Source organism: Ailuropoda melanoleuca, chromosome 11 (assembly GCF_002007445.2).
Source record: "Ailuropoda melanoleuca isolate Jingjing chromosome 11, ASM200744v2, whole genome shotgun sequence".
NCBI lineage: Eukaryota > Metazoa > Chordata > Mammalia > Carnivora > Ursidae > Ailuropoda > Ailuropoda melanoleuca.
The window spans coordinates 106,376,067-106,400,788 of record NC_048228.1 but is presented as its reverse complement, the minus strand read 5'-3'; the positions used below and the strand labels follow the sequence as shown (position 1 = coordinate 106,400,788).

The 24,722-nt window shown below is 51.7% G+C and overlaps 1 protein-coding gene across 4 annotated transcripts in view; it reads right to left on the bottom strand.

Annotated features, from left to right (window-relative positions):
- TBC1D14 (TBC1 domain family member 14) overlaps window positions 1-24,722 on the bottom strand; it is a 103,761-nt gene that overhangs the window by 11,797 nt on the left and 67,242 nt on the right. For 2 of the 4 annotated variants that reach the window (XM_002926275.4, XM_019807040.2), the window contains 9 exons: window positions 18,354-18,472; window positions 16,305-16,387; window positions 15,005-15,122; window positions 12,938-13,044; window positions 9,574-9,654; window positions 8,640-8,734; window positions 5,774-5,845; window positions 5,082-5,210; window positions 2,011-2,120 (listed from right to left, as the gene is read on the bottom strand). In XM_002926275.4, the coding sequence (XP_002926321.1) occupies window positions 2,011-2,120; window positions 5,082-5,210; window positions 5,774-5,845; window positions 8,640-8,734; window positions 9,574-9,654; window positions 12,938-13,044; window positions 15,005-15,122; window positions 16,305-16,387; window positions 18,354-18,472 (914 nt within the window). Of the gene's footprint in view, window positions 1-2,010; window positions 2,121-5,081; window positions 5,211-5,773; window positions 5,846-8,639; window positions 8,735-9,573; window positions 9,655-12,937; window positions 13,045-15,004; window positions 15,123-16,304; window positions 16,388-16,560; window positions 17,338-18,353; window positions 18,473-24,319; window positions 24,467-24,722 lie in introns of those variants that run through there. The other 2 variants (XM_019807041.2, XM_034672165.1) reach the window with 2 other exon arrangements.

The following is a 24,722-nucleotide window of genomic DNA, read 5'->3' as shown; positions in this document are numbered from 1 at the left end:
TCTGAGCCTCAGTTTCCCCATCTGAGACAGAGAAGTCACAGTTCACTCCAAGTGGTGTTCTGGGGTTACGGAAGATCCTGTGTTAGCAGCACTGTAGTCAATGAACGCAGGTGCTCTTGGCCTCTGCCCCTGTCTGGATGGTAATGGCCTCCAGACGAGAACAGACGAGCAGGTCCTTGAGGATGGTGCTCTTGGTGCTGCCCCTCGTGACCCAGTCAAGGTTACTGCCCTGTGAAATCAGGGTCGATGACCACCAGCGGTTTTTCTTAAGTAAACAGAATGGGAAATTTCAGAATGCTTCACCACAAAGCAAGGGCTGGGTATGGTCTGAAGCTTGCTTCGGTCCGGTACACAGAGAAAGGTTCTGTACATGTGGCCATACATCACATCACGACATAAAATTCCTTTCCTTTTTTGAGCCAGGGTGAAAGAGTTTGAAAGACGCTATTCCAGACAGGGTTTTCCAACTTCATTTTTAGGCCGAAATCCTAAGAATCAGAGTTGGAGGCCTAACACAGGTGAGGCAAGAGCTGAAGACTCTGGTGCGGTCTGACCCTCTCCAAACACCCTCCCTCCGTGGAAAGTCACGGTCAGCACTGTGTTGAAGCCCAAACGGGCCTTTCAGCCAAGTGACACCTTTTTTCCTGCAGAGCCCCTCTGTAAGCCAGCTGGCGGGGACTGGGGCGTCACCTTGTAAGGCCCTACAAGGTTCATCACTGCAGGTGACAGAGGAGAAAACGTGCTTAGAGAGGGTTAATGCCCATCACCAAGGCCACGAAGCAAGTAGCAGGAGAGACAGGACCAGGCCTGAGGGTTCCAGAACCACACTCCTCCCACCACTGTTCCACACATCTGCCCCCAAACACTGGTGTTCTCGGGGGTGACATCCCACCCCTTCCTCAGGCGACCACATCCGCTTCTGCATGACGATTTGCAGGGCCTACTGCTGCACCCAGAACTCTCTAGAGCCCCTTATCTGTAGGTCTACGTAGATGTCCAGCAGGAACCTCCAAATCAGTGTCCAAAACCAACTCTATTAAGCACGCTGCCAAACCCGACCCAGCTGGGGGTACCTGTGAGCCCCACTAGCTGGACACGCGTGCAGACAATTCTTGGACTCCCTCACACACCCGCAGACTCCCTCAGACGACTGCAGCTTTCCTCTCCCTCGGCCTCTCAGCCTTCTGCTGTCCACCAGCCCCCGGGCCTCGGTTCGAGCCCTGGTCTGGTGGCCTCCATGCATCCCTGCCTGCAGGCTCTGCTGGCTCCCCAGGAACCTAGAGCTCACTTCAGGAGATAACCCGCCTCCCTCCTCACCCCAAGCAGAAGCCTGCACTGTTCCCTCTGGCCCCTGCAGTCCTGCCCAAGCTCCCTGTCATGGGACCTGAGTCCCACACAACCTCTCACCCCTTCACTTAGGCTCCAGCATCACCCAACCGACCGCTACAGCCCTGCTAATTCTGGGCCACCACAGGCTCACGTCATGCCTCGGCTCAAACTCACGGGTCACCTCTGTGTCCTCTGACCTTTGAGCCGGGGTCCAGGGCTCTGTCCATCTTCCCTTCCTAAGAGACAACACGTGCAACACGCTGCGGAGCTGCCTGTGGACGCAGCTCTTCCCTCTGGACAGAGCTCCGGACAAGCACGTACCGTGCCCTGCTCCCCGCTCATCACGAGCTCTTGGCAGACAGCCCAGCACCGACCTGGTGCTCAGTGACATCGCGCTTAGTGAACAGACAGACGGCATGCCGAAAACAAATAGGTCCACGACACCGTTTCTCTCCTTGAGGGAATCGTGGACAGTAGAGTCACAGACAGGAATAAGGCAGACCTCACAGAGCCCGGCAGATGCAGGCGCCTGAAAGGCAAGGGCACCTCAAACGCAGGGCAGCGGCGAGACGATAAAACAGACGTGGGAGGGAGTTCGGCCGAGCCCAGAAAGAAGCCAGCAGTGAGGACGGCGAAAAACAGGCAGGGAGAGGAGAAAACACATAGAAAATTCAGTCTTACCAATCGATTAGGTAGATGTCTGGAGTTAAGTTGTTTTTCTTGAAATGAGCAAATAATTTCGGCAAATTTTCTTCAAAGAATACCTCAAATGCAGCAAAATAGGTCAACATCTGGGGAGATAATGTGAGATATACCAATAAACCAATTATCAGCACAGGTTTCCATTGTACAGAAGAAAGGCCACAGAGGGACACTTTCAGGACAGGACAATGGTTGTCTTCCGCGGTTGCTAACACGTCTAGACCGGCACTCCTCGCTGGGCTCAGGCAGTTTCTACTTAAGCCCCTTTTCTACTCTTCACAACAACATCACCAGCTCCATTGGCGTATTTCCTCAACTCACACAGAAGTCGGCAGAGGCCCACTGGTGTGCGGCAAGGCTGGATGTGAGCCACGCCTGGCCCGCTGCAAAGGCTGGGTGTTTGCGGGCTGGCTCTTCTCCAAGAACCAGGAAGGATGAACTGCCTAAAGGAACCCGAGAAAGCATGGCCCCCTCGCACCCAGCCCTGGCACGTCCCGAGGGAGCATAATGGTGATGTGTGGCACGGGTAACACCACTCTGGCTTAACAACACAGCCCTTTAAATGCAGCAAAGGGAGAAAACGTTAAGGAAAAGCAAGCAGTCAGAGCCTGTATTTTACTGGCACACGCTTTTCAACTCCTAGAGGGTTTGTAAGAAAATAGCACACACTGAGGAGGGGAGCGCTGCTGGAACAGAAGAACAGCTAGGGCGGGGTTGGCAATGACCTGCGTCTGAGCGGCGCCCCACTTCTGGGCCATTCACCACCTGGATGCACGTGGGCAAATGGCAACTCTCTGACTCAACGAAGGGATGTACTATAAACCAGTGGGTCCCGACAGGAGTGCGGGGAGGACTCTGCCTCCCGGGGGTACACCTGACAATGTCGGAGGACGTTTCTGACGGACACGCTAGCAGGGAGGTGCTCCTGGCATGCAACGGGCAGAGGCTGGGGATGGTGCTGGCTGCCTCTGCGGCTATCAGCCCCACACATCCACAGCACTACCGCTGGGAGCCCTTGCTGTCAAGAAGGTCCTGTTCCACACTACGATTCTATGATCCTTCCTTAAAAATATACGTGGGAATTCACAAGCACAGTTTATCACATGTGTCTAAAGAGAAACGTGGGGCCTTATCTTCACAATTAGGAGATACTGAGATACAAATCATTTTATTATATACAAGTATTTCCCTGACTGCAAGTCTGTAAATGTTCCCTGTAGAAAACTTAAGTACGGAAACAAAAGACTGTCCGTAAATGCTGTTCATACTGTTCATTTCCTTCTACCGTTAAATATGGCAGCTGTTATGGCTCATGGTGTCTCAGATGCTTTTGAAAAAAAAATCATTTTAATCTTACTTTTTCATAATAATACTCTGCAAACCTCAATATTGCACCGGATATGCTGCCAGGTCTTTTTCTTATTTCAACTGCAGTATGTTAACATACAGTGATACCTTATTTTCAGACATACAATATCGCGAGTGACTCGACGGTCCCACGCGCTCAGTGTTGTGTGCTCCTAACCCGTCACCCGCTCCCCCAGCCCCCTGCCCACCTCCCCCAGGGCAATCACCGGTTCATTCTCTAGAATTAGGAGTCTGTGTTTTGATTTCTCTTTTTCCCCCTTTGTTCGTCTCTTAAAGTCCACACAGGAGAAAAATCACATGGTCTTTGTCTTTCTCTGACTTATTTCACTTAGCGTAACACTCCTTTAGCTCCATCCATGTTGTTGCAAATGGCAAGATTTCATTCTTTATTATGGCCGAGTAATATTCCACTGTATGTGTGTACATGTGTGCGTGTATGTGTGTGTATACACGCATACACACACGCACACACCCCGTTATCTTCTTTATCCATTCATCAGTGGACGGACACTTGGGCTGCTTCCACAATCTGGCAGTTGTCATCAATGCTGCCATGAACATCGGGGTGCATGCATCCTCTTGAATCAGTGCTGTCTCATTCTCTGGGTAGACACCCAGTAGTGCCATTCCTGGGTCACCCCTTTCTCCACATCCTGCCAACATCTGTTGTTTCTACTCCCAGACCTTAAGTAACCATCTGCCTCCCCCTAAACCTGCATTTTAAAATGTTTTTCATTTTCACGATGAAAAACCATTTTAAATTATTAGTTATAAATAATTATGTAACCACCATCTCTCTGCATAATGTACGGCTGATTCGCACAAGCAGAATCACATAGCTGTGCCATGTACCACTACTGAGAGTTAAAACCAGAAGCTTGTCCTCCGAAAGGCCTCTGCCAACCTGTAACTCCCCTAACAGCCCCCACTTTCACAGCAGTGTTGAAATACTACTTTTTAGAAAAATGTTAAGTACTGCCTGAGCACGAAATACTCCAGAGTCCTTAAGATATTCCAGAAGAAATATGCCCGAGATTGTCTTAAAGTACTGCTGCCACTTATCAGCAAATCATCAGCCATTCCAGCCAACGGGTCCCCTGCATGGGCGGCTCTCCTGGGCTGTAGAAAGCCCACGGGCTTAGGAAGCAAAATGGTTCAGCTCCCAGCTCTTCCACTCACCAGCTACGTACCTCGATGGGTCACGTCATTTCTGGGCCTTGGTTCTTCATCTGCGCCCCGCAGAAGACCCACCTCCAGGAGCACGTGAGGGGCCCCCCCCGGGGCACCCCTTCCACCTGCTCTGTTGTCTATACCACGTACTGAACACACCACTACCTTCGTCAGTGAAGGCGCTGGTCGTCACCACGTCCCCTGTCCCGTGGGAGGGCGCACCGCAAGAAGCAGAGCCCCAGGGTGGTGGCAAGCAGCAACGGAGGCGAGCGATGCCACGCTCTCCTTGAAGGACCCAAACGTGGAGCGCGCCCCTGAGCTGCTGCTCTAACACAAAGTGTGCACATTCGGGCAGGAGCCGCCCCGCCTTTCTCAGTTAGAGAATGTATTTTCAGAAATACATACAAATGGCTATTAACTGTGTGTTTGGAAAACAAATTTCTTTCCCTCTGAAAAGACAGAATGATCAGCAGCCCTGGCTGTGTGCAGACACATGGACTGGGGGTACTCACAAGGCCATGGTCCACTCGGAAAAATGCCATTTGACAGGGTTTATTCAAAAGATTAGAAAAAGCAATGAAGGCATCTGCAGTGTCCAGGTTCAGGATGAGCACGGCCGCTATGAAGGACATGCCCTGGACCTGAGGAAGGAGAGAAGGCGTATTAAACTCACGGTGGGCCACCATGGTCAGAACTGCTCTTTCACGGATGAAAGAGGAGCCCAAACGCCCTCAAGCTAGGAGGGCCCACACGGCCACCCACCCCCCACCCCCGAACCGCTGGCCTTTGACGGCCTGCCCTCCAGAACGGACAGTGTCCGGTGCGGTGGAAATGGGGGTCTGACTGCCTGAGAGCTCGTCACGCACACACACAGCTGCTGAGCCGCGGAAAGAGCAGCACAGTGTGTCAATGGTTACTGCTTAACAGCTTTTCTGATTTAATGCTAAGAAAAAAAAATCACATGCAAAAAATGAAAATCAAATCCAATTATAATGTGATTAGTGCCACAGAGAGGCCGTGTCAGCTCAATCCCTTTACAGGAAAGCGGAGGCAATTCATTGACCACGAAGCTCTCCATCCCCCCTGACGGCAAAAAAAAAAATGAAGGCACTCAACCTGACATCTGCAGCTAAGTGGTGCTGGGCAATAGTCTGACTTTCTTTTTAGATGATAACATTATAAAATATTGAAAAGGTTCACTTACATAACCCACATCCGGTCGGTAACAAGTATAAGCGCCCAAAATACTGTGCAACATGTCATGATATGGACCACCCTAAAAGGATCAACACACCAAAAACAACACGTGCGTAAGTCTGGTTAGTACTCAGAATGTCATCTGCCGCCACCGCCGGTCACACCAGCTGCTCTCGGAGGACGAACTAGTCGCCAAGCATTATGCTCGCAGCTCTACGTGTCCTGCATGATTCAACAAGTTAGCGACCAATGGACGGTTAACCAGCCTGCAGCTCAACTGACAAAGCTGCTTGGAAAAAAGCTGATGGGTCAGGCATGAACACCTCGCTCAGAAGGAAAGCATCCTTAGTCTGGCTCTGGCTGCGTAACTGTGTCTCCCCTCCCTAGCTCGATAGGCAAGCCCACTACCTCAGGGGTCTTCAGAGCAGGTGACCTGCCTGTCTCCCCTCCTGACAATCATCATCTGTTTTTTTGTGTGTGTTTCAGCAATGGCAGGTTTAAGAACTACCCTGTAAATGTCGAGTCCTGAGAACGACCATTTGATTAACATTCTCCCAGGCCTGCCGTCCCTAAGACGTGTGCTGGAATTTCCGGTTTTCTAAGAAAACACAGGTGCCTCCCACAATGTCAGTGTGTCTGAAGACACTGTGAAAGGACCAGCTGGGTCCAGATCCCACAGTGGCCGTCCACAGCTCCCACGCAGCGACCATCAACTTAAGGAATAAAAAGTGTACAGGGTGTGTGACGAGAGCGTCACTCCACAGGTGACAAAAGGACGCCAGGGCCCAGATCATCACACTCTGGCATATACGAGAAGTTAGGTCAAAGAAGGGACACTCCTAAATCAGAGGGACCAAAGAAGGAAAGCCCACAATGGGAAGGTAAAAAAGACGGCATCCAGTGCCAAGAGGGGAGGAGAAGGGGGGATGGGCAGGGAGCTCAGGGGCAGAGTGCCAAATGCCCACCTGGACACTGCTGTTGACCGTCACTGAATGAGAAAGACAAGAGAGCTATGCTGAACTTCTCTTAAAGGTAAATGCTTTTAACTTAAAAGATTCTCCACCCTGCTATTCTCTGAAGAATAGCCGCCACCCTCCTTTCTCTGAGGAAAAGACAGTGCCAGCGGACGGCAGCCCCCATTCCAGACGCCCTTGCTTTGGACATCTCCCCACACTCTCCCTTCCCACTGCACTTTGTTTTTTGGTAATACCCACTTATGAATTCAGAGCTCAGGGCGCCACAGACTGAAGGATTCACCCAAAGGAACCCAGAGCGAGAGAGAAAAGCCAAGTTCTCTGCCATCTACCCCCAACCGCACCCAAAAGAGACCCCTAAAGCCCCTCATCTTCTGAACACACCCCCCTGCACCAGGATAACTGCCCGGTGAATCTCAAAGTCACCGAGGCAGAGTCCCCATGAGATACTGCACAGAGATCGCTCTGGGTTCCCGGTCTGGGAACGTTAGTCCTCAGCGTCAGAAGGATGCCAGCACCCTCTCGGGCCCCGTTTTGGTTCCCCGACCCCCTTTGTCGGCAACACGGCCCGTGTATCTCAAAGCACTGCCCTGACTCTCTCCTTCCTCCAGAGCACGGCTAAACCGCACAGGCTCCCGGTGCGGCCATGGTGGAGAGTCGGTAAGGGGGGGGCCACTGCACTGAACTCCACGCTCTCTGTTCGTTCCTCCAGAGGGAAGGCGGGGATCCCCCACACCACCGTCTGATGCTTCTGTTCTAGTCCTTCCACCTGGAATGTCTTTCCCATCATCTGCTCAGACTGTCATTCAAACCTAGTCCAAGCGCAGCCTGAGGGCCCCTTCCTCAGCGACCCCATTCCAGACATCCCCTGCCCCCACGTGGGACTCCCAGCAGAATGGCCGCAGCTCCTCTGTGCTGGGGCACACTGACATTTCTGCAGAGCCCACGTGTGTCTAACATGTGCATCTGCATGCCTGGCTCCTTCCACGTGGCTGAGGAACTCTGTGTTCCGGTTCATTCCACTATCCTTTACTGGTTATCCAATGTGTGCATGGCGTGATACCAGAAACACAGGCCTGATTCCAAGGTCGGGAATTCCAAGGATGCTTGGCAAGCGCCAAGGTGAGCGCAAAGAGGAGGCTGGGGACGTGTGTGGAGGCTGGCACAGCAATCCACAAGACGATGGGAACAGGGCAAGGACAGATTCAAGGACATCTGAGAAGCAGGAATTGCCAAAAACCATTACATATTGGATATGGGAGGGGTCAAACAAGACCCCCAGGGAAACGTCTGCTGTCAGCAGAAGAGCTCTTCACACCCCTCCATCCCGATGACTCCCAAACCCACCGCCGGCCTGGGCTAGCTCAGAGGCCCACAGGAGAGGCCACGTTTCTCTTTACTGCCATCTAAAAGTGGCTACTCCATCCCATCTCCTGTGGCTGGTTCTGCCCCCAGGGGATTCCCCGCTCTCTCCTGGGCCATCTGCTCAGAAGCCCACCCTCGCCACAGCCACAGCTACAGCTGCCAAGGCCTTCCGCACGCCCCCACCCGTACCCCAGGCTCCCCGGCCCATCTTCTGAGGGAGTGCTGTGTGTGCAGCCCTGAAAACCGAGCCGCGGCCAGGGAAGCTCTGTCAGGTGGAGCAGCACACGAGGCCCTTCCTGGGCCAGACCTACCAAGGCTTGTGTCCATGCATCGTACAAGGAGCCAGGGCTGCCTTTGAAAGCAAAAGGATGAGTTACCTTCATCTGTAAAGGTCTAAATGTGATGACAGCCTGCCCTCCCCCACCCTACCCCCAAACCCCTAGTGCTTTTCAAACTTGATTACAAACACGTGCGGGTTGGCACCTATGACGTTTAGACAAAACATACTTAAAGCAACAAATTACCACCACCTACTTGCTGGAAAATGCAGAGATTAGGAAACGTTCTAGAAATGTCCAGTTTAATAAGCTCCAAGCTGGCTTCTCTGTCTGCGGCTGAAAACCCGGCATCTATCAAAAGACGAAGAATCATGACATGTGTCAGAGGCAGACATGTGCAATCACCACGGGCTCTGAAGGGTGACAGCGATGGACACGGGACGTTGTTCTCGGGCCTGATTATGGCGGGAGCCAACACGGTCCACCGTGGGCGTCTGGTGAGCAACAGCTCGCAGCACCAGCTGAGGCTGGATCTCATTAAGGATTTACCGGAGTCTGGAATCGGAATCTCACCTTATATTTCCTGACGGCAACAACAGTCAGTGGAAGGAAGGACAAGGAAGGGAATATACATAAAACGCACCCGTCTTTGCTCCAGAACATCACTGGTGTGAACTCGGCCCCTGACTGCAGGGGCCACTCCTGCACACTACTTCTGACAACTATTTACAAATAACGGGTTTTGTATTTCTGAATTCTGATACCACACAGACAGGATAAACAAAGATCGGTAAACGAGACGCTCCTTGAGCACCAGCAGGAATCATTCTTGTGCACCGTGGGGCATTCTTAAAGCATCATCTAGCAAATATGCAGTGTTCCTATCCCTCTGGAGTTGTTCCCAAACTCCTGTCTAAGCCAGCACTCGACCAGTCCGGGGGCCAGGCTGCTACAATCCCGGGAATAGTGAAACCACACCGGTTATGATTGGCCCTCCTGTCTGCACACAAACGTGTCTCAGGAACTGGTATTCTTCCACCTGCTTGCTCTAACCCCCCGCCCAAATCCCTTTACGCATGAAACTTTTTATAAATTTGCACTAACCACTACCTCAGCTAAGGAAAGTTGGTTGTGTAGTAAATAATGACACAACGGACCCAAGTAGCCCCCCGGTTTCACACGGTGTATACCTTCGTTCTCCGCTTCAGAGCCTCCCGTGCTAAAGGACCGCCACCTCTCCTTGGCTCGGGCAAGACAGATGTCAAAGAGCTCTGGAAGAAAAGTCTCAGGGTAAGTATCACGGCACATGGGAGTATGTGTCCTCAAAAGACGGAGAGAGCACACGACTGCCTCATCCCAATACTTACAGCTCAACCTCAGACCGCGCACTTAGGGGCCCACACACACAATTCCCCCCAGCGGCGGCCTTGAAGGTCCTACTGCTGCCTAAAGACATCACCACGTATTAAGGAAGAATTCACAAAATATTACCACAATGCCGGGTATGTACTTAAATTACACAACCCGCCCCTACGATGCTTCTGTTCGGACTTGTTTCTGAGTTTACTGCCTCTACTGGACGGTGAGCTCCTCGGGGGTGAGACCATAAAGGTCTCTCACTCACCTATGCGTCCAGAGCACATGGCGCTGGGACCGACACCGATGGATACAATCGACGAACATCTGACCGACGGAGGGAAGCAGAGACCAGCAAAAGCCCATGTGGTTTCGGCTAAAGACCAGACGTGGCTGCCACCACCATGGCCCGGCCTTCCTCGTCACGCTGCGGAAGCGGGGAGGGGCCGAGCACGATGCCCAGAGGCTTCGCGACACCGGGACTCTTGCTGGCAGCCAATTCCCAGAATGAGCCCCCATACGGCAGGCTCCAAATCCCCCCATCCCTACAACTTTCTTTTTCGGTAAGTCTGATCTTTGAGTAGCTTAGGAACAGTAAAATAATAGCTCAGCCTCACAGATTTTGCTATCACAGACAGCCCCCTGCAGGTATATCCACGCCACGTTCCTAAAGGAACCAAAGTGAGGACTCTACCCACAGAGGCCTCGCAGGCTCCCCGGGCTGCTCACCCCAGCCCCGGGTCCCTCATCCACATCCGTGGATCACTGAGACTTGAACTGCAGCTCCCCAGAGAACTTCTGTCACTTTATTTTTCCCACCATTAGTTCTGGACAACAAAGCAGAGCACCTCTGTCTTCCAGTGTGTGCTGTTTTATTAAAATATAAGCCAAGTTGTATTAACAGTATTGTGACCCAGCAAGTGAAACCTTGACTAATAACCTGTATCCGGCCTTGTCAACGATCTGACTCACAGCGCGCTGGTCGGTCGGGGCAGAAGAGGGTTCGACTATGAAATGTAACTTCACACTGTTATCCCCAGACGGGAGGGTCTGGGGAACCTGCCTGCTTGCAGTTTTCCAGGAGGTGGGCTTGGCTTTAATCGTTTTAGCAGAAGACGGAAGGAAACCACTGCATGGCCCCTGACCCCGGGGAACCACGTGCCAGAAGAGGTATGTGACGGTTCAAGCACAGAAGCTCACAGCCTCAGGGCAGAATGAGTCAGTGTCAGAGCCCTAAAGGTACGTCTGTGGCTTTACTGCTGTGTCTGCAGCGATGAGGGGGACAGCAACACACCTTCCTCCCAGACCCAGGTTCAAAGCCCAAGGCCGACTTCCCTAAGAGTGAAGGTTTAATAATAGTACGACACTGACTTCCTAGAAGTTTCCAATCTCACAAGCACAACCTTAAAGAACACATCTCCAGGGCTTCCCAAGTTGGAACGCAGGGTTCCGACTCAGCCAGGGGTAGAAGAGAATCCTGACTCCAGCATGCACCACACGGTCCCTAACCTTCTCAGGAGGGTTGTCGATGTTAGAGAAGACACGTTAAGTAAAGAACCGAGTGCAATGCCAGGCCTCAACAACCAGAATTCACGATTATCTTCGTTCTTATATTGGCTTAACTACTCAGTAACACTGAGATTAAGGAGAACCTAAGAAGGTGGCACGCATTCATTCAATGAATACTCCTTGGGAGCCTGCCATGTGCAGAGAGCTGGGCCAGGCCCAGGTGACAGAGCGGAGAGCAGGACAGGTGGGACCGCAGCATCCGGGGCACGTGGTCTGGGGGCAGCAATGGACACCAGGCAGCCAATCGTGAGAAATATGCAATGAAACAAAATGAACCAATATAGCATTTAGACAAACTTTCAAGATACATAATTGATTAACTAGCTGTTTAGCTCCATCTACTCTGATAAGGTCCACAGAAGATTCTAACTTCCCTAAAATCAACCCAGGCATCAATGAGAACCACACACAGAATCACACACAGTTACACACATACACATACACACACACACACACACACACACACAAGGACTCTGAACTATGTTCAGCTGTTGATAGAGTTTAGAAAATTTTCAAGAACAAGGACTGAGGTAAATACTCAGCAATTTCTCCAAACCTCTACAAATAATTCCTACAAGTTAAACGTTACATACGATCCTCTCAAGTAAAAAAGCTAAAATGAGCCAGAAATGGAGCCTGGAGGAGGTCACTAGAAACAGAAACCAGTAACCATCCACACAGCCTGCTGACCTCACTCAAGACAGAGAACACCTGCCTGGACAAGGCTACCTCCGTGGGATATGATCCAAGTCTTCTAAGATTAAAAAAAAAAAAAAAAAAAATGAACCCTAGCTACATAGAGAAGATATAAATCAATTTGTTTTCCACTCGAATGCCTCCACGGGGTGAAAAGTGCCACCATCAACCACACGAGCACTCGCTGGGCACGAACACAAAGGACAGGAGGAGAGGCTCCTGCCTCAGAGCCGAGCCTGCAGCCAGGGAGGAAAGTGCCCACCTCCCTCTGGATGCACAGCCTCACGGGGTGCTGGGCACGGAGCAGGAAGCCAGTTCAGGGCACAAGCTGCTGGGGGACGATCACCCGCACGCCGCAAGGGGCATCCAGTGAGACAAAGAGCCCAAAGAAAGCGGAGTGCACGTCTCAACCTCCCCTCTAGCCTTCGGCTACTAGGACTCAGGGACCCCAGGCCTAGCATGGCAGCTGTCCTTCTAAGGTGCTCATATATAAGCTGCCTGGAACAAAATGCTGCAAAAACGCCCCAACAGCACCCCACCCAGGGTGCCTCCGCAGACAGAACACACACCTCCCTTCCACTGTCACGCCCCCATCGAGGCTTGCTTTCCATAGCACTCAGAGAACCCAGCCCACCGCTGCTTTGAAACCTGTACGTGCCACCTTGTCTAGCCAGGGAAGAGGACAGTTATCAGGAAGAAGGCAGGCACCTGCTTGGAACCATCAGCTCACCGAAGCACATAGGACTGACCCCGAACTCCCGGCCGTCTCTCCCTCCTGGAGGACACAGTCACCGGGCCTCTCAAAAGACACGGCAATGGCTGCCTTTCTTCCTCTTGGGACAAAGGGGACAGGAGAAGCCAGAGGACTGGGGGTGGAAGGTGGCCGGGGGAGAGGGTACACTCTCCAAGACTAGGATCAGGCAAGCTACTCACCATGGGTGATGTTTAATTCGTTGCCGATGGCTAAGCTCCAGACTTTGCCTCTCACGCTGGGAGGGATTCCCTGCCACCATAGATCTCGAACTTTTCTAGAGCACCACCTGGACAAAAACGGAAGCATGGATTTATGAGTTTGTTCTCAATGAAGAAACATCGGCCACCTGTGTGCCCAGCCCCAGACCAGAAGAGCAGGGGTACAGAGTCGCATGCACAGCCCCTCCCCTCAGGGAGCTGCAGCCCAGCACTCCAGAGGCCAGGAGGTCAACAATGGCTGTGACAGGGACAATGCGTGAGCAGGGAGGGCGCTGTTCTGGAGCTGAATCCCGAGTGACCGGCAGCAGCTGAAGCAGTAAAGGACGGGAAGGGCTTTCTGAGCAGAAGGCACGGAACAAGAAGCAGCCAGGCCGCTGCAGGAACCGCAGACAGCCGGGCATGGCGCAGGGGTGCCAGGGGGGCAGTGCTGCGGAGCTGCGGCGAGCCCCGAGAGCCCAGCGGCTGGCCGCCGCACTACAAACACAGGCCAGTCACTCGGGTAGTGAGGTGCCCAGCCCCAGTGGCAGAGGAGACGCGGCTAACTGAGAATGCTGAACCACGCAGTCATGGAGGTCTGTGGGCCACGATGCACACGCACCGCCAACACCCGGGACAAACGTAGAGGTGCCAGGGCTCCCCTGGTGCTTCTCAACGCAGCGCAGGGGGTAGAGCGTGGGCTGCTGCGACAGAACCAGGTCTGCACCCCGATTCCACCCTTGCCTGCGGAACCCAGGGCAAATTACTTCTCCTCTCTGCCATCCAGCTGCTGAAACCCTCCCCTGGAAGGGCACTGTGAAGGTCAAGTGGGACAGAGCAGAGAGGCGCCCAGCCGGTGCACTAAATGGGGGCTGCTGTGTGAGTGCATGTGTTGAGATCATATCAAGCACCGGTCAGGGCAGGAGGCACGGGGGGGGGGCGGGGTTCTGCAGCCACACAGGGAGACAGCCCAGGGGTTGAGCACCGCCATCCTGTTACTGGGTTCCCTTTGAGAAAAGTATTTCCTGAGCGTGTCCAGCCTATTAAAGACACTGCCTAGAAAAGTGGGCTCGGGGAATAGCTTGTTTTCCTAGCAGACATTCTCAGCAGTGCTATCTGACCCCTGTAACGAGAGTGAGTAACACCCAGGCAAGTGCCAGAAGCCAACATCCTGACAACCGGTTCAAGTGGAAAGGGACAAGCCTGAAGGGAAACTCGCAACCACGCTCCCTGGCAGTGCCCGCTAACAGGCTGAGGCCCAGAAGGAGCCACCTGCCTCTACGCGTGGCCCTGGGACTGGGACAGCTGTCCACACGCTGCCCCTCCCCATCTGACATGCAGGAAGAAAAGATCTACAGCCGCCTTTTGGCTGTAAGACGACAGCAGCTGCCAGACTCTGCTGGGTACTGGCCACTGGGGGTGTTATCCAAGACCCGATCCCCATCCTCAGACAGAGAACAACATACACTGGAGCAGATGCGTGGGGTGTACCCAGGGCTCCTCCACAGTCACCTGGGCAGGAAAGTCTTCCCCCAGGAAGTCTGAGCTTTAAAGGACGAAGAGTTAGCTGGATGAGGGGTTACAGAGCAAGAGACTTCTAAGCAGAGGGGATGGAACATGCAAAGGTCCTGAGGCTCCAAAAGGAAAGGGGTCATCGAGGAAGGAGAGCTGGAAGGTGAGCCCAGAGAGGAAGGGGCGGGTTATCTCACAAAAGATCCCATCAGCTAAGCAAAGGAATTCAAATCGTATACAGAGTAGCAGGAAGCCACGGGCATTCTACACTGGGGGGAACACAGACCTGGGCTTTAGAAGATCCCTCAGGCTACTGCTACTGAGCAAAGACAATCTGGGGGTCTGATGCGGGCTGTCACGGCATCCAGGCAAGGAATGGCAGGGCTGAACCGAGGTGGGGAGGGAGACCCCACACCACGCAAATGTAGGGGGTTAATTCACCCAAGGCTGTGATGGGAGCTACAGTTAACACCGCTGCTAGCGGTAGATTCTAGAGGGAAATGCCTGGCTGTCAGCAGTGCCCACCACACCACAGCTTACATTGTTTCCCAGTTAGGCAAAATTTCGTTGTTCCAGGTAAGGACGGCATTGCCAATGCTCTCCTCCAGTCGGCACCTCTCCTCCAGCTGCCTTCTCCTCCGCTGGGCCTCCTTCAGCTCTGCAAACCACGATCACAAGCAAGGAGAGGGAGCCTGTTAACGGACGCCCGCTGCTCTCACGCGGGGTGACTTTGCTCAGTCACACTGCGAAACCACCCAGAGAACTCCACCAAAGTGGGGCCGTGAAGCTTCCCTCCCAACACCTGTTTCAGGCCTCACGGGGCGCAGAATGCTTAGGCCTTGTCCTCCTCTCGGCAAGCTTTTCAGCAGAACGCACAGAAGAGTACACAGTTAAGAATACGGTTCAACTACCACAAGACAGAAACCCACGAAACCACCCCCCCAGCCAAAACCCGGAACACTGCCAACCACCAGACACCCCCTGTGCCCCCTGCCCGTCTCCTTCCCAGCTGAACCTCTAGCCTCGCCTCCCACAGCTCAGGCACAATTCCCAGTGTGTGAGGAGTAACTCTGAGAAATAGCACACATCTTAATCTACACAGGCCTCCAGTACTTTTTCACTGGGGTAAAACACCTGAAACAAAACGTGGCATGCTAACCATTCTAAGGTTACAACCAGTGGCACTGAGTACGTGTTCACACAGTTGTGCAGCCGTCAGCACCACCCAGAACGTTCTCTCCTTCCCCGACTGAAGTGGCTCACCACCCTACTCTCCAGCTCTATGGTTCTCCCTGTTCTGGGGGCTTCATGTCAGTAAAATCACACAGTGTGTCCTCTGGGTAGCTTATTTCGCTGAGCGAAATGCCCTCAAGGTCTGTCCACGCTGTAGCAGAATGCCCTTCCTGTTTACGCTGAATTAATAGTGGGATGGGCCACACTGGGTTTATTACGTATGCTTCTTAAACATGCTGGCATCCCAGGAATTTTAAGTGTTGCACGGATTTTACCAAATTCAAATCCAATCACATCTTCTTGTAGATGAGGACAGCGGAGCCCAGAGAGGGCAGGAAGTTTGCCCATCACCACGGGCTGACAATTTCCCCAGCCTAGCACTTCTGTCCTAAGTGGTCTCTTTTCTCGGGTAAATTCGAAGTGTTATCACCTTGAAGAAAGCTACCAGGAACAACAGACAGTAGAAACATATGCTTTTGAAATTTCACAATATTTAGGCATTTGCCAAGTTCAGGTTCTAGGGCTCCAAGGAGGTACAAAGAAAATCTCCAGGAAGACACGGCATCCCGCGGCGGCCTACAGACGCGACACGTGCGCACCGTGTTACCTCGTTTCTTGGCCTGGACCACCATTTCTTCGTACTGCTGCCTGTGCTTCTGGGCTTCTTCAGCTGGCTTTGCTGGGAGATTTCTTGATAGAAAATAGAGGATTTTCACCATTATAAACGTCAAATAAAAGTCTTTGAAAAACAAAACTTGAAGAATTATTTACTAAAAAAAAAAATGAAAAACTCAAAATATCAAAATTCTGCATATGTTAAGATGACCCAAGACACAGCAATTTCATAAACTAAAAATATTTACCTACAGAAGTGAAACAAGTTCCTTATTTTAAAAAAATGTGAAGTACAAAGATTAGAAGAAAGAAAGGAACGACTGCCCATAGTTCCATAAACGCTTCGTCTTCTGGTATCTCTCACCCCGGTCTCCAGAGCGACGGGGAGCGGACGCAGCGCACGCACAGCTGTCCCAGTTATGGTGGGGCAGGGACCCCAAGGGCAAGTGTCCGCTCCCCGGCCAGCTTCTTAAGGGCGTGAGCTTCATGTCTCAGTTACTGGCTCATCTGTTTTGTTTCTCTTATATACGAATGTGCATCACAGTTCTGAGCCCCCAAATGGAGTGTGCAATTTCCAACCCTGGGTAAAAACCTCAAACGCACAGGCTCTTTCAGAAGCGTGCTGGTGAGTCTGCGGGCACTCGACAACCGGGAGGCGTCAGGTCAGGCTGCTGAGCTCCTCACACAGCGCAGCCCCCCTTCTGGCATCTTCTGAATGACCGTCATGCCTGCCTTTCTGCCGGAGGGCACGGCGCCTCCTCCCACAGGCCCCGTTTCTGACAGCGCTGGGAGGGTGGACCCCAGTGGGCTCTTTCCGAGTCCCTATCCACCTTCCTAATCCTGCATTGCAGGGACTCTCTCCCCATTCACCACACACCCACAATTCCCAAGGACCAAGAATTCACATCAGAAGACCCATTTCTGGGTGGCTCTGTTAGTTAGGCGTCCAACTCTTGATTTCAGCTCAAGGTCATGATCTCGGGGTCATGAGAATGAGCCCCACATTGGGCTCTGCACTTGGCATGGAGTCTGCTTGGGATTCTCTCTCCCCTTCTCTTCCCCCACTCACGTGTGCGCTCTCTAAATAAAGAAAGAAATAAAATCTTAAAAAAAAAAAAAAGGAAGACAACCCATCTCTTCTTTAGATTTTTTTTTTTTAAATTTATTTATGTGACAGAGAGAGGCAGCGAGAGAGGGAACACAAGCAGGGGGAGTGGGAGAGAGAGAAGCAGGCTTCCCACCTACCAGGGAGCCCGATGAGGGGCTCGATCCCAGAACGCTGGGATCATGACCTAAGCCGAAGGCAGACGCTTAATGACTGAGCCACCCAGGCGCCCCTCTTCTTTACATTTCATCAGTTTTAAATTTCAGGGTGGGCAGGGACCTAAGGAACCACTGTTTTAACAAGCTCTCTTTGTCCCTTTTTTCAAAGCTGTGGGATCTTTCTATTCAAACACAGTGCTCATGGAAGCTCCACACTCAGATAGAGACAATGCATGGCCTAGGACAACACAGCAGTCCCTTTACCCCACTGATGCCTCCAAACATGATGTGTAAACCAGGCATCAAAGCCCATCTCCTCCACCGATGGACACTAGGAGTCTGGGGAGAGGTGGGCCTGGTAAGATCACTCAGCCCACACACCGACAGTCCCGTAAGAGGCTGTGATGCCCCCGCAACACCCCCTTTGCAGGACACTTCCCCGTGTTTCTTGCTGTTAGGAGCCAGCCCATAATTTACAGTGGCTACTTAAGTATTTCTAAATGCTAAATTAAAATGAAAAACCACCTGAATGGAAAACCTTGGTCAAAACTTCTGTGTTAAAGGACGGTTTTGCAAATCAGTTTATTATTATTACTATTATTTTACTATTATTGAACACGTTAACATAGGGAATAAAGAGGAACTGAGGATTTTAACATGTGCTAGGGCTTACTCTTCTTCCCTCTGGTGACCCGAGCTCTTTTCTAACACAAAGGTCATCAGCAAATTGTACTTATCTACTTGAGCAAACTTTCCATTGATTCTTTTTAAGACTCACGCTGGTCTGTCTTCCAGGATGAGTGCGGTGGTGGACAGTGGCTCGAAATCAAGATTCTTCCTCACATTCTGCTTTGGAGAGGGTGGCTTGCTAGGTCGTCCAGCCTTGTCTTCATATTCCTGGGACAAAGAAACAAGGGATAACTGGGCCTGTCCAGTTCTGATATGATGAAGCCCCTCTGAGTGCAAGAAAGCTGTTTTGTAATGAAGTCTTTTAAGTCAGAAAAGCACATTGAAACTATTTCCTTTTCAGAAGGAAACACTGCCAACTAAAGGGGTCGTAGAGCTCTGCAGTGAAGACTGCGGCCTCCCCTGCTGCTGGGGGGGTGGTGGTCACTGAGGACCACCATCCCAGCAGCCCCACCTCAGGCTTTCTGTGGTTCCCCAGTTATGTAAGAGGTGTTTTCTGGCTTCTGGACAATGTCAGCTTGTACTCGTTATTGCAGGGGCCACTGGGAGGCTCACTCTAGCGTTCATCTGACCCAGTGGGCTTCATCTCATATACCCACCTCCAACCAAAATTTCAAACCCTTTTCCTTTTATGTCATGGCTGCTGGCCCTTCAAATAGTTTCTGAAATGAGGAAAAGTTTAAACAGTTTTTGCAGAGATGATTAAAAGTTACTTTTCAAAGATATATTTTTTTATTGAAGTACAGATGGCACGACGTTACCTTAGCTTGAGGTGTGGACACAGTGACTCAGCTTCTCTGCGTAACCTGTGCCCACCATGAGTGTGGCTGCCACCCGGCACCATGAACGCTCTTACACCATCACTGACGGTGTTCCCTGTGCCAGGTCTTTTGTTCCCACGACTCAGTCTGTAACTGGAAGCCTGTGTCTCCCTCTACCCTTCACCCATTTAGTCCCTTCGTCCCCAGCTCTCCTCTGGCAACCATCAGTGTGTCCTCTGTATTTATGGGTCTGATTCTGCTTTTTGTTTATTCATTTGCTTTGTTTTTTACATTCCACATATAAGTGAAATCAGATGATAGTTGTCTTTCTCAGTCTGATTTATTTCACTTAGCAGAACACACTCCAGGCTCCAGGTCCATCCACTTGTTGCAAATGCCATTTCATTCTTAAAAGCAGAAGCATAAAAAAATTTTTTTTACCACCTTTGTATGAAGCCATCACTGCAAGTTGTTACATAAATACTTGTGCCCCGAGCCTTCTCACTAGCACTGGGTAAGTAATGTGTCCCATGGACTGTAGCCACAAAAGCCTGGTCACACCTGGTGACCTACATTCCAAATGCCCAACCAGAGGAGTTCGGGAGAGTCAAGCAAGTTGGCACCAAAAAGCCTAGCTTCTGAAACATCATGTGTGTGCACGTGTGTGTGTGCTCACGTGTGTGTGCTCACGTGTGTGTGCGTACACACCCTCAGCCCTCTGCCAAAAAGAAAAAAAGAAACAACACTTTCTTATTGCCTGTTATAGATGAGGCTCTCAGGACCCTCCCACTTAAGGGAAGACAATCTAATTGGCGAGACAGGCCAAACAAATGAATAGTTAACCCAAGATTTAAATAACCATTCTAGATAACAACAGAAGCAATATCATGAGTGGAAAACAATTAATTGCTAAATGAATTGGTGGAAACTCGCTGCCAGGGGGGTGTTACTGGTAACATTATTTGGCCAGCAATTATTCTCTCAGCCAGAAGAGCCTATAGAAGCTTCTAAAAAGAAAGGCGCATTTACTTCCTCAAAACACACAGGCTGTGAGAAGGGGTGCACAAGAAGCAGGTGGGTGGGGCAGTTTCTGTGCATCTGGATGTACTAGATCAGATGCCGTCGCAGTCTACGCAGACTTAAAACAGTTCCATTAAAATACTAAATTGACTTCTACTTACCTCAAACTGAGAAAACAGCCTCCGTTTGTCATCGAGTCAACATCTAAGCACACACTGTTTTGGGCACTCAGCTGTGACTTAACATGGCATCAAGCCACTGGAAGCTTCACATCTAGCACCAGGATGTCAAAGTGTTGAATTTTATAAACAATCTGCCAAAAGCTGTGTGTTGAGAAAGATTCTGAGGCATGTTGCATTTGAATAAGAATTAGGGAGGAATATGCCCCGTTAGGGGCTGCTCGTCTGCTGCCCTTGGCCTAGGGAACTACACGCCAAGGTCAAAGAGGACAAGCCCCAAGTTAAATGTCCCAGAATGCAGACACTCATTTCCATTTGTTTTTGTGTGCTTCATGCACACTGTCTCCTTCTAACTCCGTAACAATCTCCATGGCAAGTCTCACCCCATTTTACAGATAGGGCACCTAAGGCTCAGGGTGAAGTGACTTACCCCCAAGTACGCAGCCAGCAAGGGGCTGGCGTTGGCCACTCCGCCACTCAGCACCAGCCAATCTCTTTGTGAATACACTCAAACAGGTGTGCAGTTTTAGAGGGAGAAGAGGCCCAGTCCCACACGGGTGAAGTGTGGCCCCGGGAGCCAGATGGGTATGGGAGCAAATTCAGATCCACCAAAAACCAACTGTGACCTCGAGCAAAACACGTACTTAGAATCCCTGAGCTTCATGTCCACATGTGCAGAAGGGAAACGGAAGCCGTACCAACCAGAGGGGACCATCCAAGGGACAGGGAGAGGCTCGGTGCACAGGAAGTTCTTGATAAAGCCTAGCCCTGGTTGCCGAATGCCATTACCCTCAGACCTGAAACAAGCGTATAAAGAAAAAAGGCAAGCAAGCAAGCTCTAGGGCCAAATAATCAAGGAGTCCTGCAAAATCTGCAAACAGCACAAATAAAAAAGGAGTAAAATTAACCAAATGCCTTGATTCATAACCAAAAAACATCAGATCTCTTCAGTGAACACTCAGAATGTCTGCGACTAGCGCAAACAGCGCCGCGAACGAGCCCGACGCCTGGTGGGGGACTTGACACACACGAGTCAGCCTAACTTCCCCTTCCTGCCAGCCCTCTGCGCCAGGAGCCGCCTCTGTCCCCATGTCACAGGTCACAGGCCCAGAGAGGGCAGGGACTGGCCTGGCGGGGAGCGCAGGAGTGGGGATCAGAAGCCAAGCATTGGGCTCTGCAGCCACACTTCCCAGCACTCTCCAGAATGCATGAGAGCCGCTCACAGATGTGATGCAGAAGTAATTCATTCACATTCTGTCTAAAGAAAGCTTTCAACCATGACAGAAACCTGTAATACTGAATTAAGGGCAGATGTAGGGCAAACACTCCTGTTCTAATCACACAGAGCACTGCATGATTAAAGAAAAAAAAAAAAAAGGCGGCCTCTCCTGCCCAAACTTGAAATCGCAGGGAAAGCCTTTCCAGAACTCCAAACAGCACTGCAGGTACAGACGGCCTTGGAAACAGTCACAGGCCTGGCTCCACACCTAGTTCTTCCAGACGTTCCCACGGAGGTGTCAACAGTTAGTTCATTTTCCCACTGAGGCAAAACGACTTTAGAAACCACAAAGGACTCACGGCCCTCTTCCCTCTTCCACCATCACTACCACAGGCCGCACACCCGCTCAAGAGAAGGGCCCGACCCTGTCGGCCCTGCCTCACTGCCCAGCGTCCCCACCTGGCTGAGGATACGAAGGAACAGGTACACACTGGCCAAGGAGGGCCTGACTCCCTCAGGATCTGGTGTGATCCCGAGAGGCTCACGTGGCCTTGCCCAAGTGCGTTCTGTGACAGGCAAAGAGAACCGGGAGAACTCTGAAGTCCAAAGGACTTGCCCCTCATCTTCCTGAGGATCCCTACCATTTAATTAAGAAAGCTGTTGCAGTTTGAAAGCATCCTGAGAGGAACAGAAAGGGTAAGAATGCTAATTCCAGCTCATTCTGACCCAGAACCCTGTTTACTGGTTGGCTCGATACTCATAAGACCAAGCGAGTCCCCTCCCCTCAGCTGGAAATACGAGTCACCCAGCCTCTGCCCTGGTTGCATGAATTTGTCTACTCACTCAAGCAATAAGATCATTGTTCAATCAGAAAAAAAAAAAGAAGAAGAAGAAGAAAAAGACAACTGTTCACTCTAAGGATCCTTTGAGGGGATGAGCGGGGAGGGCTGCAAATAAAACATCCCTGGAGAAACGACTTTCTGCCGTGACTTATCTGCGTTAGGGGTGGCATGTGATGTGGTAAGAGCCAGGTCTCTGGAAGCAAACAGTGAGCTGTAAGCCTGGCTCTGACTGGGGGCAAGGCCTCTCGATCCTCACTTGGCCTGCTTCGTCTCTGGAAAGGCATCAACCGTGAAGCCTCCTGGGAGGTGAGGCGAGGCATGTTCCAGGGCTGCCACCAAAACCTAACCCCTTCTGTGTGCCACGACCAGCCTCAGGCCAATCTATCCTCACAGAGTTTCTTCTCTTCTTGGGACCCTTACGGGGTCAAGTGTCAATGAGCCTGCAGGCCGCTCAGTATAAACCATCCCGCGCAGCCCCAGAGGGAATGGACAACAGGGCTCCTCAAAGTCCCAGCAATAAATCAGTTTAAGCAGTCATGGCAACATTTTCTTTAAAATCAAACAATTAAAAAAAATGCAGGGGTGCCTGGGTGGCATAGCGGTTAAAGCGCCTGCCTTCGGCTCAGGGCGTGATCCCGGCGTTACGGGATCGAGCCCCACATCGGGCTCCTCCACTATGAGCCTGCTTCTTCCTCTCCCACTCCCCCTGCTTGTGTTCCCTCTCTCGCTGGCTGTCTCTATCTCTGTTGAATAAAGAAATAAAATCTTTAAAAAAAAAAAAATGCAGAGTCCACATAGTAAGGACAGTTTCCTTCAGTTCTATACCTAGTCATATCTGCGACCAGAGTCTCAACTTAAATTGTCTAAGGTGGGGGGGGGGTCAAAAAAGTTTACAAGCCACTCATTTGTCAGCGGAGTAGGTCACAGCCCCTGGCCTGAGGATTTGACCATGCATCCTGCTGGGAAAACCAGACCAACACCTGCAAGAGCAGCAAACAAACCTGCCCCACCGAACCAGGGGCTGAGCTGGGGGTGTGATCTGATGACCCAGCAAAGGGTCAGGGAAAAAGCCAGGACAGCCGAGCAGGGTCCCAACTCCATGTAGGGACCATGAGCAAAACACATTTAGCAGGCAGGAGAAAAAGGAAAAGGGACCTCATCTGTGAAGGGACCACACAGGGTCCGGCACTTGAGGAGATCCAGACCTGAGACTTGAAGGGCTCTGGGAGGGGCAGTAAGATGCCAGCAGAGCCCATGAGAGCAGATCATGAAACATGCCACAAGAGAGCAAGCCTTGAGGACCGGATGTCTACAGCATCTCATAAAGGGTTCCCCAACAGTGGACAGAGGACAGGAAAGATCTGGGCAGGATGCAGGAGTGGCATCCTGATGGCACAAGCAGCAGCCAAGGGACACACGCGAGCAGGCTTGTGTGGGTCAGGGTGAGCGTGCTATGTGGGGAATGACGCTGAGTCAAAGTCCCAACAGCAAGCTGCCTCGAGCTGCTGGGACAAGCCCCGAGAGAGCGGAGCTGAACTTGGAGCAGAGCTGGAAAGTACACTGTGAGATGCATGGAGAGCCTGTGAGATGCGCCCCACGGCAGGAGCCACATCCTGTGAGTGATGTGAACAGCGCTGAGGGCAAGGATAAGGGTGACAGACTCCTAAAGTAAGTGTCTAACTTGCCACCAAAAAGGAAAAACAGAAGATGGCCTCGACAGACATTTTAAAAGCCAAAGAAAAGATCAAACTTCTCAAACAATGGAAAGACAGCATTCCTGGCAGGATGGCAGGAGGGGTCGTCAACTCTAGCCACAGTGCCAGCAGAGCGCGCCCGGAAACGCCTGGAAGACTGCTGGACGACTCAGGGGGACCCAGTCAACAGAGAACAGGCCGTCAGCCAAGACCTGTGCTTCAGTCCTTGACTCAACTGTATACAGTGGCAAGATGAGCCTCTCCCAACAAGACGGCTAGTGCTGGAGGTACGTGGGCAACGAAGCATGGTGCGTCATCACACGTGGTCCCCAGACGACCCACCTGAGCCACTGTGCACTGCACCACACCTACACAGGCAGAGGTCCAGGCAGCCTGCAGGGGAAGCGCCAGGGCGGCAGCAGGCCTGGGTCTCAACCTCAAACCTCCTCAAGGACCAGCAGCAGCATGACCTTGACAGCATTCCTTCGCCCTTCCTGTGAGTGAGAATGGATGACTGTAAGGCAGCCACTGCAGGTACCCAGAAAATGGCTGGGAATTACTTCCGTTGCCATGTTACTAAAAAATTACCCTTCTCAGTATTTCCCACTAGGAGGGGTACTCAACAGGGCCATGGGGAAAACCACACGACAGTGAAGTGCCTGGAAGGCCACAGCTGGTTTCACACTTTGCCACCGGTAACACGCAGTTCTGGGGCAGAGGGGCACTGGTGTGTGTGGACATTTTC